The sequence below is a fragment of the Anomaloglossus baeobatrachus genome, chromosome 8 (assembly GCF_048569485.1).
Source record: "Anomaloglossus baeobatrachus isolate aAnoBae1 chromosome 8, aAnoBae1.hap1, whole genome shotgun sequence".
NCBI classification, from domain to species: Eukaryota; Metazoa; Chordata; class Amphibia; order Anura; family Aromobatidae; genus Anomaloglossus; species Anomaloglossus baeobatrachus.
The window spans coordinates 57,203,119-57,219,936 of NC_134360.1; the positions used below are offsets into that span (position 1 = coordinate 57,203,119).

Below are 16,818 nucleotides of genomic sequence, written 5' to 3' on the forward strand. Positions count from 1 at the left end.
CCGGATCCGGGCACACATTTCCCACGTCTCTTACTGACTTCTGATCTTTAAAAAGAAGCTGATAGGAAAGTGTCCTCCCCTCAAAGTCCAGAGACTTCCCTGATCTTAAAGGGTAACTCCACCCAACACTGGCTTCACATTAGAGGTTCCCCTGTATGTGTATATGGGAACTCGTATGTCAGGACAGAGAATGGTGTTTTCATGGTCATTGAAACATGTCACTGACTACACGCAGCAGTTATCGTGACAATGTGTCAGCCCCAGGCTGATCACAACCTATGGCATTCATACTGCGGGGTCATATTTCTTCCATATAACACTGAAGAGCCGTATTACATCTGATTAGGAGCCTGAGTCAATGGATTAATCATTATCCGATCACCAGGGAGTGGGGGGGAAAGTCACCTTCTGCCGGAGCACAACATACCTCACTGTAATAAATACTCATAATACAAAGGAAAAAATGCAAACAGCGAACGAGCAGGGCATGCTGGGAAATAGTGAGCGCAGCTCTGGAGTATAACGCAGGATCAGTACAGTATAAGTAATGTAATGTATATATTCAGTGACTTCACCAGCAGAATAGTGAGTGCAGCTCTGGAGTATAAAACAGGATGTAACTCAGGATGAGTACAGAATAAGTAAAGTAATATATGTACACAGTGACTCCACCAGCAGAATAGTGAGTGCAGCTCTGGAGTATAATACAGGATGTAACTCAGGATCAGTACAGAATAAGTAAAGTAATATATGTACACAGTGACTGCACCAGCAGAATTGTGAGTGCAGCTCTGGGGTATAATACAGGATGTAACTCAGTATCCGTACAGGATAAGTAATGTATGTACACAGTGACTGCGCCAACAGAATAGTGAGTGCAGCTGTGGAGTATAATACGGGATGTAACTCAGGATCAGTACAGGATAAGTAATGTAATGTATGTACACAGTGACTGCACCAGCAGAATAGTGAGTGCAGCTCTGGGGTATAATACAGGATGTAACTCAGGATCAGTACAGGATAAGTAATGTAATGTATGTACACAGTGACTGCACCTGCAGAATAGTGAATGCACCTCTGGAGTGTAATACAGGATGTAACTTAGGATCAGTACAGGATAAGTAATGGAATATATGTACACAGTGACTGCACCAGCAGAATTGTGAGTGCAGCTCTGGAGTATAATACAGGATGTAACTCCGTATCCGTACAGGATAAGTAATGTAATATATGTACACAGTGACTCCACCAGGAGAATAGTGAGTGCAGCTCTGGAGTATAAAACAGGATGTAACTCAGGATGAGTACAGGATCAGTAATGTAATGTATGTATACAGTGACTGCACCAGCAGAATAGTGAATGAAGCTCTGGAGTATAATACAGGGTGTAACTCAGGATCAGTACAGGATAAGTAATGTATGTACACAGTAACTCCACCTGCAGAATAGTGAGTGCAGCTCTGAAGTATAATACAGGAAGTAATTCGGTCAGGATGGTAATGTAAGTAACCTCTTGAGACCTTTACATCATATTTGATTGAAATCGGGAGCCTCTAAAATAGCACTCCAGCACTATAAGCGTTAGTGCTATCGCCACTTTAAGACTTTGCCTTTAACCTGCACAGTAAAGAATGTACCTGATACATAAACAGCATTTATAGAAGCAATTCCGGTAATTTCCTTCATAGCAACAGAGTGAGGCTGCTTCTCGTCAACAGCGGTGGAGGATGGGCGGACACTGCGGAGATGTGAGCGGTTACATGACCATGACCCGTCCATTATACACGTTATATTTATCACACTGCGCCGCACCTGTTTCCATGCAGACTTTGATTTACCGCTTCAACTTCACATTTCTGAGCATTGGGAACCGTGCACCCCAATGTCTGTGTTCCAAAAGGGGTACTCTAGGAGTAATTGAGTACGTGGAGCTCATACATTGCAATCTGTTCCTCTAGTAACAGATATTGGGGTCATCAGCAACTGGCTTTAATATTTTTGGGGGCTGCCTCCTCATATCGGTGCGTGCCCTAGATATAATTAAAAGTGTAATTTACAAGAATTTTGTCTGAATTATTTGGGTGGAGTCATCAAGTGAAAGTGTGGTATGTAAGTCTTAATCACTGAATTGTGGGTTCTCCTTTAGTCCCAATGACCCCATTGTATAACATCAGGCTTTATTACCCCAGTGGAGACCCCCTAACGTCACACCGCCCAACTTTTTGGAAGAACAGAAAAAGGGAGAAAGTATGCTGTGCGGCAAATTGTGACCACGGCCCTAGCCGCACCCCAAGGACACTCATCATACACCCGAGACTGCAGGGCGCAGACCCAAATCTGGGACTGTCCCACTACATACAAGACGGCTCAGACTAGAGATGAGCGGATTGGTTCACGGGACTCCGGTCCAGGTCAGTGGTCCCCTGACTTAAAGGGAACCTGTCACCAGTTTTTTCAGTATTGACCCAAAAGTATCACCTTTTACAGCTCCTGGGCTGCATTCTATCAGGTGCACCTGGTTCCTGACTCCCCTTGCAGGCCCCACGATAACTTTATATAATCTGCCGCCACGTATGCAAATGACCTGTTCTGGTCAGATGGGTGTACGCTTTTTCGGCTACTGTCCCCCCTCCTGCCACTGTTTGCCGTCCTCGTTTGATGATTGACACGTCATTATCCATGTAGCTGGGCTGAATCTTGCGCCTGCGCAGTCATTCCCGGCGTACGCAGGCACACTTCGCACTGCCCCATTGCGGGCAGAGCCAAAAACATAGGTGTGTGCGAGTCCATGAACTCGCTCACAGTCTTGCATCTGTGCAGAGAGCTCACAGGCTCGCGGTGCGCAGATCATGTGACTGGACCTCGTAACCCGTGACCTCCGGCTGCATGGAACGCAAACAGAGCCACCATCATGGAAACAGACTGGGGCTAATGCATGACGTTCGAAATGCCAGAAGTCACAGAAGTCAACAAGGTGGCAACATCCCTGCGCGCACATCTGGATATGGGGATATATCCATATTCAAAGAAGATGAGTATTCTTAAGGGAGGAACTGGCTACTATAAATTAGTACAAGGACTATCAATGGCTGCAACATGAATGTGGAACTGATATAATAAATGGATAAATGAATAATAAATAAATAAAGCTGTGGAGCCTGCAAGATGATATGTAAATATTATGTGTAAAGCTGTGAAAAATATGTAAGTGACTGTAATTTAATAACTATAAGTACTTCCATAACGGTGGCTCTGCTTGCGTTCCACGTCCGGCAGCCGGAGGTCACGTGTTACGAAGTCCGGTCACATGATCTGCGCGCCGCAATATCTGGCCACCGTTGGGCGGCATATTTGAAATTCCTCTGCACCGATCCTTGATATTATTTAGCTTATAATATCCTCTGCTCTGACAACCCACACTCATTTTCGTACTAAAACCCCCCCTGAGTAAGTCAGACAATCGACGAAACGCGCGTCGGGAAGAAGGCATACGAACATAACAGGCCCTGTATAAGGTAATGACCTTCTTGCCACATTGTTTTCCTGAACGAATCTGGTCACAGACTAAACACTTGCGCTTTTCAACCTAGCAATAGCAGACAATTATTATGCTGCCATTTTAGTAACACTAGTTTTTGTAAGCACTCTGCTCCTAGTCACTAAAATAGGAAATTTTAATTTTTATAAATAAAATGTTTTTAAATTTCTATGCATTTGATGGTGTCTTTGACTTTTATGAATGGCATTCTGCCTATTGATTTTTCTTAATAGCTTTTTGAAGAATCCATTGCCTTTGACTCCTTAGTTAGGGATTTTTTGTTTATGCAGTTTTTACATGGATTTTTTTTTTTTGTTTTAGGCTCCAAGTAAAAGCCTCTAGAGAAAAAAAAAAAAGCACCAAAACCACACAGTTTAGCAGCATCTTTAGATGCACAGTGGGGCAGTCTTCATGAAATCACATGCACTTTCCTTGGATAGTTAAACACAGCAGAATTTCTGCTAAAAAAAAAAAAAGCAGCAGAAAAACTGCAGCATTTACACTACATGTGAACAGGGCCTAAATATCCAAGCAAAATGGATGTGATTTCATGAAATCTCCACCCTTGGTGCATCTAATGACGCTGCTCAACTGTGAGGTTTTGGTGCTTTTTTTTCCTCTATCAGTTTCTATGCGGAGCCCGAAAATAAATTGTAGCAAAGAGCACAAAAGCCATCACTGCTCTTCTGACACCATAACTGCAGAGTCCAGACCTTCTGTACATCAACACTGCGTCCGCCGTGAGCGTCATTGCCAACAAGCTGCTGCAGCCGTACATCACCAAGCACAATGCGGAGCCGTACATCGCCAAGCACAATGCGGAGCCTTACATCACCAAGCACAATGCGGAGCCGTACATCGCCAAGCACAATGCGGAGCCTTACATCACCAAGCACAATGCGGAGCCGTACATCACCAAGCACAATGCGGAGCCGTACATCACCAAGCACAATGCGGAGCCGTACATCACCAAGCACAATGCTGAGAGTACATCACCAAGCACAATGCAGAGCCATACATCACCCAGCACAATGCAGAGCCGTACATCACCCAGCACAATGCAAAGCCGTACATCACCAAGCACACTGCGGAGCCGTACATCACCAAGCACACTGCGGAGCCGTACATCACCAAGCACAATGCGAAGCCGTACATCACCCAGCACAATGCAAAGCCGTACATCACCACGCACAATGCGGAGCCGTACATCACCAAGCACAATGCGGAGCCGTACATCACCAAGCACAATGCGGAGCCGTACATCACCAAGCACAACGTGGAGCTGGACATCACCAAGCACAATGCTGAGCCGAACATCACCAAGCACAACGCGGAGCTGTACATCACCAAGCAGAATGCTGAGCCGAACATCACCAAGCACAATGCAGAGCCGTACATCACCCAGCACAATGTGAAGCCGTACATGACCAAGCACAATGCGAAGCCGTACATCACCCAGCACAATGCAGAGCTGTACATCACCAAGCAGAATGCTGAGCCTAACATCACCAAGCACAATGCGGAGCCGTACATCACCCAGCACAATGCAGAGCCGTACATCACCCAGCACAATGCAGAGCCGTACATCACCCAGCACAATGCGGAGCCGTACATCACCCAGCACAATGCCGTGTGTCGGATGGAGTGGTGTAAAGTTGACTCTGGAGGAAACGTGTTCTGTGCAGTGATGGATCACACCGCTCTATCTGGTGTACGATGGAGGAGACCAAGTTTGGTGATTCCAGGAGATTGTTACCCACCTGATTGTATTGTGCCCGCTATAAATTTTGGTGAAGAAGTATTATTCTCAGGCCTGATATCAGGGGTCAGCCTCAGCCCCAGTGAAGGGAAATCTTAAACTTCAGCACAAGACATTGTGGCCAATTGTAGCTTCAGCTTTGTGGGCACAGTTTGGGGAAGACCCGTTCTGTTCCCCATGACTGCGCCTCAAGGTCCATACAGACATGGAGACGAGAACACGACCGGCCGCACAGAGCCCGGGGCTCAGCCCCATCCAACGCCACCGAAGTTGTGAGATCAGCCTTCTCCCAACATCAGGGTCTGACCTCACACATGTTCTTCTGGATGAAGGGGAAAATTCCCACAGACCCCTCCAAAATCTTCTGGAAATCTTTCCCAGGATAGCGGGAGCCGTTATATCTGCGGAGGGCAGCTCCATATTATTGTTTATAGATGTGGATGGAGGACAGAGAAGCCCCCGATAGTGGATGTGGGGGAGGGGGGGGGGCTGTAATTTCCTACGTATAGTTTAGTTCTGTGTGGAGAGATCCGGCTTCTCTTCTGACATATCCTCATGATAACACTTCCTGTTCTGTAAACTGACAATTCAGTGTTGTCATAGGGATGTTTCTTTGATCCAAGTCCACATATACATATGCTTCACATGACACTTGGTTGGATGAGGACATTGAAGTGAATGGTGATTTGGAGTCAGACTGTGTCTCTATGACAACACTGATAAACACGTCAGCCGAAAAGTCTTCATGTTGGTAATTTCTGTGATGGCTTCGCACCTGAATAACATGATGATATTGATGACTTTGAGGTGCAGAAATCTCTGGAAAGTGCCTCGGAGTAATTCTTCAATGTCATTAATAATGTGGAGTTCCCCTTTAAGCGTTCGATGTCAGTCACCGATATGAGATGTGACTTTATTTCTTCTGCTAATTCATCCTGTATTTACCCCGACCTTCTCCTCTGTGTCCTCACAGATTCTGTACGACAGCCCCAAATCCCGGCGAGAGGTGGAGTACCACACCCGGGCGTCAGGGGGTCCGCACATCGTGTCAGTGCTGGACGTGTATGAAAACATCCACCGAGGGAAGCGATGTCTGCTCATCGTCATGGAGTGGTGAGAACGGCGCAGATAATCCCGGAATATAACATAAGTGTATAATGTAACACAAACAGAATGTAACAGGACTGTGTGATACAACATGGCGACATGTGAAGTATGGATATAAAATAATGAGAAACACCAGATTATGTAAAGTGATGACAGCTGTATAATCCACATAATCTACACAGATACACAAATAATATCAGAACACAGCCAAAATCTGAGATCTATAAGGAGCATAAACGGGGCAAGGGTCTCCCCATATGTGTCCTCACAAAGGTGACTGCCAGGCTGTTTTGTGGGGTTACTTATCAGTAGATTAATTATTGGTAGATTATTACTTATTGGTAGATCACTTGCTTGTGGATTATTTATTAGTAGATTACTAATTGCTAGATTACCTATTGATAGATTACTTGTTAATAGAATTGATAGATTACTTGTCAGTAGATTACTTGTTTGTGGATTACTTATTGGTAGATTACTTGTTGGTAGATTATCTATTCGTAGATTATTTATTTATAGCTCACTTATTGGTAGATTACTTACTGATATATTGTTAGTAGAGTATTTATTGGTAGATTACTAATTGTTAGATTACTTATTGGTAGATTACTTGTCAATAGAGTACTTGTTGGTAGATAAGTTGTTGGTAAAATACAAATTGGTAGATTACTTGTCAGTAGATTATTATTCATAGCTTACTTGCTGGTACATTACTTATTGTTAGATTACTTGTTAATAGAATTTATAGATTACTTGTCAGTAGATTAATTATTGGTAGATTATTACCTATTGGTAGATTACTTGCTTGTGGATTACTTATTAGTAGATTACTAATTGCTAGATTACCTATTGATATATTACTTGTTAATAGAATTGATAGATTACTTGTCAGTAGATTAATTATTGGTAGATTATTACTTATTGGTAGATTACTTGCTTGTGGATTACTTATTAGTAGATTACTAATTGCTAGATTACCTATTGATATATTACTTGTTAATAGAATTGATAGATTACTTGTCAGTAGATTACTTGTTTCTGGATTACTTATTGGTAGATTATTTTTCAATAGATTACTTGGTAGAATTCTAATTGGTAGATTACTTGTCGGTAGATTACTTATTTGTAGATTACTATTTGTTGGATTAATTACTGATAGATTACTTGTTAGTAGATTATTTATTGGTATATTAATTGGTAGATAACTTATTGGTTCATTCCTTGTCAGTGGATTACTTGTTGGTAGATTACTTTATTGGTAGATTAGTTTATGGCAGATTATTAATTGTTAAATCCCTTACTGATAGACAACTTGTTGGTAAATTACGATTACTTATAATGGTGTTTTGGGAGGTTTTGTATTTACTTTTTTGTTGTTATGCTCTTTTTTAAAAAAAAAAAAAAAAAAAAAAAAAATAAATATATATATATATTGTTTTGTCATGTGGACAAAAAAATAAATGTTTCCTGTGGGGCTACTGCTCCTAGTGGTGGCGGGCAGTTCTTTACAGCAGCTCACTTTACAGCAGCTCACTTTACAGCAGCTCACTTTACAGCAGCTCACTTTACAGCAGCATTCTCTCCATTTCCTGCCTGCTGCTCACTGCGTCTCCCGTATTTTGTACACAGCATGCAGGGCGGGGAGCTCTTCACCCGGATCCAGAAGAGAGGGGACCAGGCGTTCACTGAGCGAGGTGAGGCCATCGTTCTGGGGATTCAGCCTCATCAATGTTACATGTCACTATTTCAAGATCACGGTTACCTGTTGGGCTACATGCGCACGCTGCATCTTTTTGTGTTCACAAACTGCAGCCAAAACTGCACCTTGTCAGAGAGAGCCTGGAAATGTCACAAAAAACGCATGTAATTTTAGGTGCATTTTTGCTGCGTTTTCGGTGCGTTTTTGGTGCGTTTTTGTGACAAATGTTGACAAAAACGCAGGAAGAATGAACATGCTGCATTTTTTTTGTCACAAACCTTTGACAAATAAAACGCTTACAAATAAACTGCAAGGTGCGCATAGAAAATCTGACTTCTCATAGACTTTGCTGGGAAGTCAAATGTCAGAAAGTTCTGACAACAAAACTGCAGCCAAAAAAGCAGCAAAAATGCAGCAAAAAAAGCAGCATGCGCATGTAGCCTTACTCGATAGGAACATTTATATTCCAGGAGCTTAAAAATCATCCCGGCCTAATCTTGTGCTCACAGCTGAGGGCTTGTTACAGTGTATCAGCGTAGTTATGAGTCCAGGACTGAGGACTGTACTGCTCTTCAGGTTTCTCAGGATTGTCCACTGACACATTGTAACGTCATATCAGCCATGCGCACAGGAAAAATATCAGGACTGACTGCAAGCAGAGATCTTCATAATTTCCTAATGATTATTCTTTTGTCTCCAGAAGCGTCTGAAATCATGCGTGACATCGGGATGGCGATAAGGCATCTGCACGAGCTGAACATCGCTCACAGGGACGTCAAGGTATGAGCCATAGTGGTGGCCCCTGCCGCCAAGGGCCCGAGGGTGTTCTCACTATGGATGGTACAGACTGTAATAGTGACAGGCAGCATATTCATCTGGTGTCTACTGACTGTTTTTACTGACAACTGGAGATCTGGTGTCTTTACAGTCTTGTCTTAGTGACAGCTCTTGATCTGGTGTCTTTTCTGACTGTTTTTACTGACGGCTGGTGATCTGATTTATGTACCGACTGGTCTTACTGACAGCTGGTGATGTGGTGTCTTCTGAATATTCTTACTGACGGTGGCTGATCTGGTATCTATACTAGCTGTTCTTACTGACGACTCGTGATCTGATATATTTATTAACTTTTCTATCTGACAGCTGGTGATCTGGTATATTTACTGACTGTTCTTACTGATGGCTGGTGATCTGGTATATTTACTGACTGTTCTTACTGATGGCTGGTGATCTGGTACATTTACTGACTGTTCTTCTTGATGGTTTGTGAACTGGTGTATTCACTGACTGTTCTTACTGACAGCTGATAATTTTTTATATTTACTGACTGTTCTTACTGACGGCTGATGATTTGTTATATTTACTGACCTTACTGACTTTTTTTTTCTTTTTCTTCATTGTTCTTCCTGACGGATGGTGATCTGGTATATTTACTGACTGCTCTTCCTGATGGCTGGTGATCTGATATATTCACTGACTGCTCTTACTGACGGATGGTGATTTGGTATATTTATTGACTGCTCTTCTTGATGGCTGGTGATCTGGTATATTCACTGACTGATCTTACTAACGGCTGGTGATCTTATATCTTTAATGACTGTTCTTACGGACGACTAGTGATCTGGTATATTGACTGACTACTGGTGATCTGGTGCCTATAGTAACTGTTCTTACTAACGACTGATGATTTGGCACATTTGCTGTTTTTTTCTAAAGGCTGGTAATCTGAAATATTTACTGACTGTTCCTATTAATGGCTTTTGAGGTGATATATTTACTGACTGGTCTTACTAACGGTTGGTGATCTGGTATATTTACTAATAATTCTTACTGACGGCTGGTGATCTGGTGTCTATAATAACTGTTTTTATTGACGGCTGATGATTTGGTATATTTATGGACTGTTCGTACTGACAGCTGGTAATCTGAATTATTCACTGACTGTTCTTTCTGAAGTCTGGTGATCTAAAATTTTTACTAACTGTTATAACTGACGGCTGGTGTTCTGGCATATTTACTGACTGTTAACCCTTGGATCCGGCAGCCTGAGAATCTCCTCTACACATCTAAGGACAGTAATGCGGAGCTGAAGATCACAGATTTTGGCTTTTCCAAAGAGACGACCATTCAGAATGCGCTGCAGACTCCGTGCTACACCCCGTACTATGTGGGTGAGTGCAGAGGGTGCGGGGAGGGCGTATATCGGGTGGTGGAGGATTTCTGGGTGTCATAGCCAGTCATACTGCTCCAGTCATAGACCTATTGTAACGTCTCCTCTCCTCTCTACAGCTCCTGAAGTTCTGGGTCCAGAAAAGTATGACAAGTCATGTGACATGTGGTCCCTGGGGGTGATCATGTACATCCTGTAAGTCCTGTGCCGCTTCTCATTCGGCGCCGCTTATCACCTGTGCATCCTTAGGTCTATCAGCATCTGGGAAAGCTGGGTGACAGCTCTTACAGGAGCAGCCCCCCTGACCTGCCCTCTCATCCGCAGGCTCTGTGGTTACCCTCCTTTCTATTCCAACACGGGCCAGGCCATCTCTCCAGGGATGAAGAAGAGAATCCGCATGGGGCAGTATGAATTCCCAGCCCCCGAGTGGAACGAGGTGTCGGAGGAAGGTACGCAGCCTTAAAGGGGCAGCCTCTTCTGCTTATAGGTCACATCCGCATCAGCAATTAAGTAACTTCACAAAACTTTCATATGTGTAGACTGCATTGAAGTCAGGTGGAGCAGACCCCGGTGTAAGCCGAATAGCTGCTGCTCACACAGCCAAATGTTACCCTAAAGTCTGCTTCACCTGCATTATTCACGTATGGTTGCTGAATGCAGCTGACACTTCACCTCTTTTTTTTCTTCTTTCTTAGCCAAAAAGATGATCCAGCATCTCCTGAGAACGGAGCCAACGGAGCGGATGTCAATCACCCAGTTCATGAATCACTCCTGGATAAACGTATGTTCAAACCTGGAAAAAGTCCAACGTTAGGGCCAGCAGGAAACAATTCCTCCTACCAACTGTGGCCTCAAGGTGGCGCTGTGGTTTCTACCTGCAGCACATTTCTCCCCCTGCATTCTGCGGCCACAGGGTGGCGCTGTAATTTTTAGTGGCTGCACATTTTTCCCCCTGCATTCTGTGGCCACAAGGTGGCGTTGTGGTTTCTACCTGCTGCACATTTCCCCCCCTGCATTCTGCGGCCACAGGGTGGCGTTGTGGTTTCTACCTGCTGCACATTTTCCCCCCTGCATTCTGTGGCCACAGGGTGGCGCTGTGATTTTTACCGGCTGCACATTTCCCCCCCTGCATTCTGTGGCCACTAGGTGGCGCTGTGATTTCTATCTACAGCACATTTCTCCCCCTGCATTCTGTGGCCACTAGGTGGCGCTGTGATTTCTATCTACAGCACATTTCCCCACCTGAATTCTGTGGCCACTAGGTGGCGCTGTGATTTCTATCTACAGCACATTTCTCCCCCTGCATTCTGTGGCCACAGGGTGGCGCTGTGATTTTTACCGGTTGCACATCTTTCCTCTTGCAGCCTATTAGATACTTCAGAATTTTGCACCTTCTTTCCCTATGTGAATGTTATCAGTTTAGTTGCATGTTGGGTTTTTGCTGATGATGTGTTTTTTTGTATGCAGCAATCTATGGCGGTCCCACAGACCCCCCTGCACACGGCTCGTGTCCTGCAGGAGGACAAAGAACACTGGGACGAAGTTAAGGTGGGTGGTCGACAACTCAAAATAACAATTTCATAATCCCGACCTTTTCCACCTGATTTCGACTTTCTCCTTTCGATCCCAAAACACTGCATCTGAAACCAACCTTCTCCTGATCACAGATGTTCTCCTGATCCTGACCCCCAGCATCTGATTCCGACCTTCCCGTCCTGATCCCAGATCCCCAACATCTGATCCCAACCTTCTTCGCCTGATCCCAGACCCTCTGCATCTGATCCCGCCCTTCTCTTCCTGATCCCAGATCTTCTACTCCTGATCCTGACCACCTGCATCTGATCCCGACCTTTTCCTCTTGATCCCAGACCCCCTGCATCTGATCTCAGATATTTTCCTCCTGATCCCAGACCCCGTGCCTCTGATCCCATGCCTTCTCCTTCTGATCCCATGCCTTCTCCTCATGATCCTGACCCCTTGCATCTGAAGCAAACCCTCTCCTCAGACCACTTGAATCTGATCCCGACCTTTTCTTCCTGATCCTAGACCCCCTGCCCTTGATCTTGACCTTCCCCTTCTGATCCCAAACTCATTGCATCTGATCCTGACCTTCCCCTCATGATTCTAGACCCACTGCATCTGATCCCAACCGTCTCCTCTTGATCCCAGATCACCTGTACCTGATCCCAGGTCTTTTCCTCCTGATCCCAGACTCTGTGCATATGGTCCTAACCATCTCCTTCTGATCCCATGCCTTCTCCTCCTGAACCTGACCCCCTGCTTCTGAAACGAACCTTCTTCTCCTGATCCCAGACCCCTTGAATATGATCCTAACTTTTTCCTCTTGATCCCAGATCCCCTGCCCCTGATCCTGACCTTCTCCTCCTGATCCCAGACCCACTGCATCTGATCCTGACCTTCTCCTCCTGATCCCAGACCCCCTGCATCTGATCTTTTGTCTGATTATACATCTTGTCCATCAGATCTTTCCTTCCTGATCCAGATCTGATCACTCTCTGGATCTTCACTCTATGATCTCGTCTCCTCTTTTCGCCCAGGTTTTCCCCTTCATCTTCTTCTGTTTTTCTTGATTCCTTGTCCGTTTTTTCTGGTTTCCTCCTCCGTTCTCAGATTTCTCATCTTTCTTCTCCCCTCAGGAGGAAATGACCAGTGCGTTGGCCACCATGAGGGTTGACTATGACCAGGTGAAGATAAAAGATCTCAACTCATCCACCAACAGATTACTAAACAAACGCCGCAAGAAACAAACTGATGGAAGTACACTCCCTGCAGGTTGCAACAACCAATAGGACTGTGAAAGGCCCAGAAGTGTTGTCAGAGGGTCGGAGCCTGTGTGTGGCTTTTTGATATTTTTATGGTATTTTGTTCTTCTGTAGATAGTGTGAACGGCTCCACTGCGGGTCTCTGCGCCCGGCCTGTACATACTTATACATATTTATGGAAACTGACTGTCGATAAAACCTTTTTGTCTCAGGAAGTTGTGAATATTTTCTAATTTACTGTTATCCAGGTAATATTTCGTATTCTGCCCTCATGTGTCCCCTACCGAGGGTCGTACCTGAGATTCTCGCCTTATCCAAACACTATAATATAATATTGTCTGCTAGCCAACAACCACAGGGCTCAGACATCATGGGTTGTATCCCCCCGTCAGCTGTATGCAGCCCTCCGCCCATCTCAACTAATGTAGACAAGGGTATAATCTACATTTCTCTATGTCTTGGACTGAATTGTATAACAGAGTCCTCTGCTAGAGTCCATCCTGAGCCTGCTGGTTCATGAACAGAACCTTTAGTGAAAATCAACACAGGCATAGCTGTAGGAGTATAACTCTGGATGGCAATGTGGACTTGTGTTATTCAGAATATATTTTGGGTAATGTAACGGGGACCCTTAGTGATCATCACCCATGTAAGACAGGAGAATGGAATCTCCACCCATGATGGCAACTTGGGAGCCAAGACATCTGGAAAGTTTCTGTCACGCTAGGTACAGGGAATTACCAAGCGAGGGGTGAAAGGTAAGGGAAGGGGACTCCTGTGTCCAGGGAAAGGGGACATAGTGACTCCTGACCAAACAAATTGCTGTTCCCTGGGGTCCTTCATCATCCTAGATAGGTTCCGCACCTATGCGCCGAGCCGAATACCTGACCCTAGGGATCCCTAGTGCTGGACCCTAAATAGGGAATGGGTGGGATGAGCACTTCGTCAACCCCACTAAACACTATGGAAGACACAAGGAGGACACAGAGTGGGAAAATGCATGAACTACTTATCCACAGATGACTCAGGCTGGAGTTCAGCAAAGCTTGAGCAACGCTACTACAGAGAAGAACAAGCCAACTGCTTGCAACCAGAGCTAGAATGAACTGAATAATATCAGCAGCACAAGTCCAGGGAAGATGGGAGTATTTAAACACAAGGGGAATACTGCTAATCAGCAGCTGGATGAAAGAGGAAAGCTCCCCTGGGTCCTAAAGGTGATTAGATGCAAATCCAGCAGGAAAGCTACCTAGTACAATGAATACTAACAGCTTAAACAGCAGAAAGTTAGGGAACATTTTGCGCAGCCAAACGCTGTGACCTTCTTGTGCCAGAAACCACATGACTGTCACCCGAGACCGTTTCATTCCACAAGGTAAAATGTCATTATACTGTATATAAAAGTACATTTATCCAGGATTCTTCCAACAGCTGAGAGACGGAGGGAGGATGAATTCTGATTATCCAGCGGACGATGGGGTATCTGGTCACGTGGAAGTAATGAATGGGACGAACTTCCGGACCCTCGCAGCGATGGATTTTGTAAATGTCACTGCGGACTCCGGCGTCTCAGCGAGCCATTCCCAGCCCCGGGAACTGAGATTTTGTGACGACCTCTGACCTCCAGGAGATGAAGTTGCCGCTAAGATGCTGAAAATACAAAAATTAAATAAAATAAATAAACACAGAATATTATCACAGACAGGACACAGGCTGCTCTCATCGCACACCCCGGCCTGTGATTCGTCAGCTGCTGCAAAACTACAACTCCTAGCATGCCCTGACAAGGGGTTTAGAGGCTTTACAGACAAATTACGGTAAAATCCATCAATGAATTTTGATTAGTTATGACACAATCACTATTTGTAGATTTAGCAACACAGCAGACCTGAGTGAGCTTCCCCGCCACACCAGCTCTCCTGTACATTGAGGTGTAATTCAGAAGAGCGGGGGTGCTGGGCTGCTATGCTTGTGACTTTGTAGTCCGAACAATGATAAGTGTCCAACTGCTTAAACATAGCAATTAAATAGCAGATGGGACTTTGACAAGACAGGCATGCCTGAATTCTCTTTTTCTTTGTCGCTCCATTGGGAGACCCAGACACTTGGGTGTATAGCTATGCCTCCGGAGGCCACACAAAGTATTACACTAAAAGTGTAAAGCCCCTCCCCTTCTGCCTATACACCCCCCGTGCATCACGGGCTCCTCAGTTTTTATGCTTTGTGCGAAGGAGGCTGACATCCACGCATAGCTCCACAGCTTAGTCAGCAGCAGCTGCTGACTAGGTCGGATGGAAGAAAAGAGGGCCCATAACAGGGCCCCCAGCATGCTCCCTTCTCACCCCACTTTGTCGGCGGTGTTGTTAAGGTTGAGGTACCCATTGCGGGTACACAGGCAGGAGCCACATGCTGTTTTCCTTCCCCATCCCTTAATGGGCTCTGGGTGAAGTGGGATCCTGATCGGTCTCCAGGCACTGGGACCGTGCTCCCTCTGCAGCCCCTGGGAATCTGCTGGATAGGAGCTGGGTATCGTCAGGGACAAGGCCCTGCTACTGTGAGGTACTCTGTGTCCCCGTGGGGACCGCGCATGGAGCGCTTGTGCCAATACACATTGCAGCACTGCTGGGTGTGTTAGTGCGCCGGGGACTACCGCGCGGCCGCGCTTATTGCCGGCCGCGCTTATAACTTTAGTCCCCGGCTTCTGCGGCCTAGTATCGCATATTCCCGCCCACAGGCCTGCCAGTCAGGGGAAGGGCGGGACGCTGCACAGATCGTCAGCGCTGAGGGCTGGAGCATACATTAGTATCCTCCTCCCCCCTCACTCAGTATACTGGGGCACTAGATTCCCGCACTTTCTTGGGCACGCCCACGGTCCCCTCCTCCCCACAGAACGCCGGCAGCCATTCCTGTCAGCGATTCAGACGCTGGAGAGGAGAGACAACACAGGGAGACCCAGGCAGGGAATCTGGTGATCACACAACCGCTCTGAGCGGTCGGTAAGCAGCACCTGTGGTGCTGGCCCCACTGAGTACCGAAGTGTATATATATATATATATAGGCTTATAGGCTATACATTTGCACTGTACGGTCGCTCTGTTGATTTTTGGCTATATACCCTCCTGGATTGTTCTCAGAGGAGACAACAGCATGTCGTCTGCAAAAAGCAAGGGTGCCAAAGCACAGGCGTACTTTGCAACCTGTACCTCATGTGCAGCCATACTACCGGCAGGTTCCACTGACCCTCATTGTGTGCAATGCTCGGCCCCTGTGGCACTTGCTCAGCCGGAGCCTCTGCTACTGGTGGCCCAGGTGGAACCACCTGCTACCACTGCTATCCAGGTGACAGGGACGGAGTTTGCAGCTTTTGCTGACAAACTGTCTGAGAGTATGGATAAATGGTCTGCTAAAATACTAGAAGCCTTACAGTCCAGACCGGTGATTCAGGCCCCGGGCTCTGTTCAATCTTTGACCCCTGGTCCCCCTCAATTGGAACAGCAAAGTGCCCCTGGGGTGACCCATAGGTCCCAGGATGAGGTCTCTGACACGGACCGCAGTCCCAGGCCGCCCAAGCGGGGTCGCTGGGAAATTCCCTCCACCTCATCACACTGTTCAGGGTCTCAGCAGGAGGACTCTCTGGAGGATGAAGCGGAGGTAACAGATCAGGATTCTGATCCTGAAGCCGCTCTCAACCTTGATACACCTGAAGGTGACGCCGTAGTGAATGACCTTATAGCGACCATCAATCAGGTGTTGGATATTTCT

The 16,818-nt window shown here is 45.8% G+C and overlaps 1 protein-coding gene across 1 annotated transcript in view; it reads left to right on the plus strand.

Moving 5' to 3' along the window:
- MAPKAPK3 (MAPK activated protein kinase 3) overlaps nt 1-13,267 on the plus strand; it is a 38,363-nt gene extending 25,096 nt beyond the window's left edge. Inside the window, exons 2-10 of the mRNA XM_075321650.1 lie at nt 6,271-6,410; nt 8,034-8,098; nt 8,804-8,883; nt 10,148-10,274; nt 10,393-10,468; nt 10,598-10,722; nt 10,969-11,054; nt 11,741-11,821; nt 12,931-13,267. Coding sequence (XP_075177765.1) covers nt 6,271-6,410; nt 8,034-8,098; nt 8,804-8,883; nt 10,148-10,274; nt 10,393-10,468; nt 10,598-10,722; nt 10,969-11,054; nt 11,741-11,821; nt 12,931-13,083 — 933 coding nt within the window. The 3' untranslated portion in view covers nt 13,084-13,267. The remainder of the gene's footprint in view (nt 1-6,270; nt 6,411-8,033; nt 8,099-8,803; nt 8,884-10,147; nt 10,275-10,392; nt 10,469-10,597; nt 10,723-10,968; nt 11,055-11,740; nt 11,822-12,930) is intronic.
- The last annotated feature ends 3,551 nt before the right edge of the window (nt 13,268-16,818 follow it).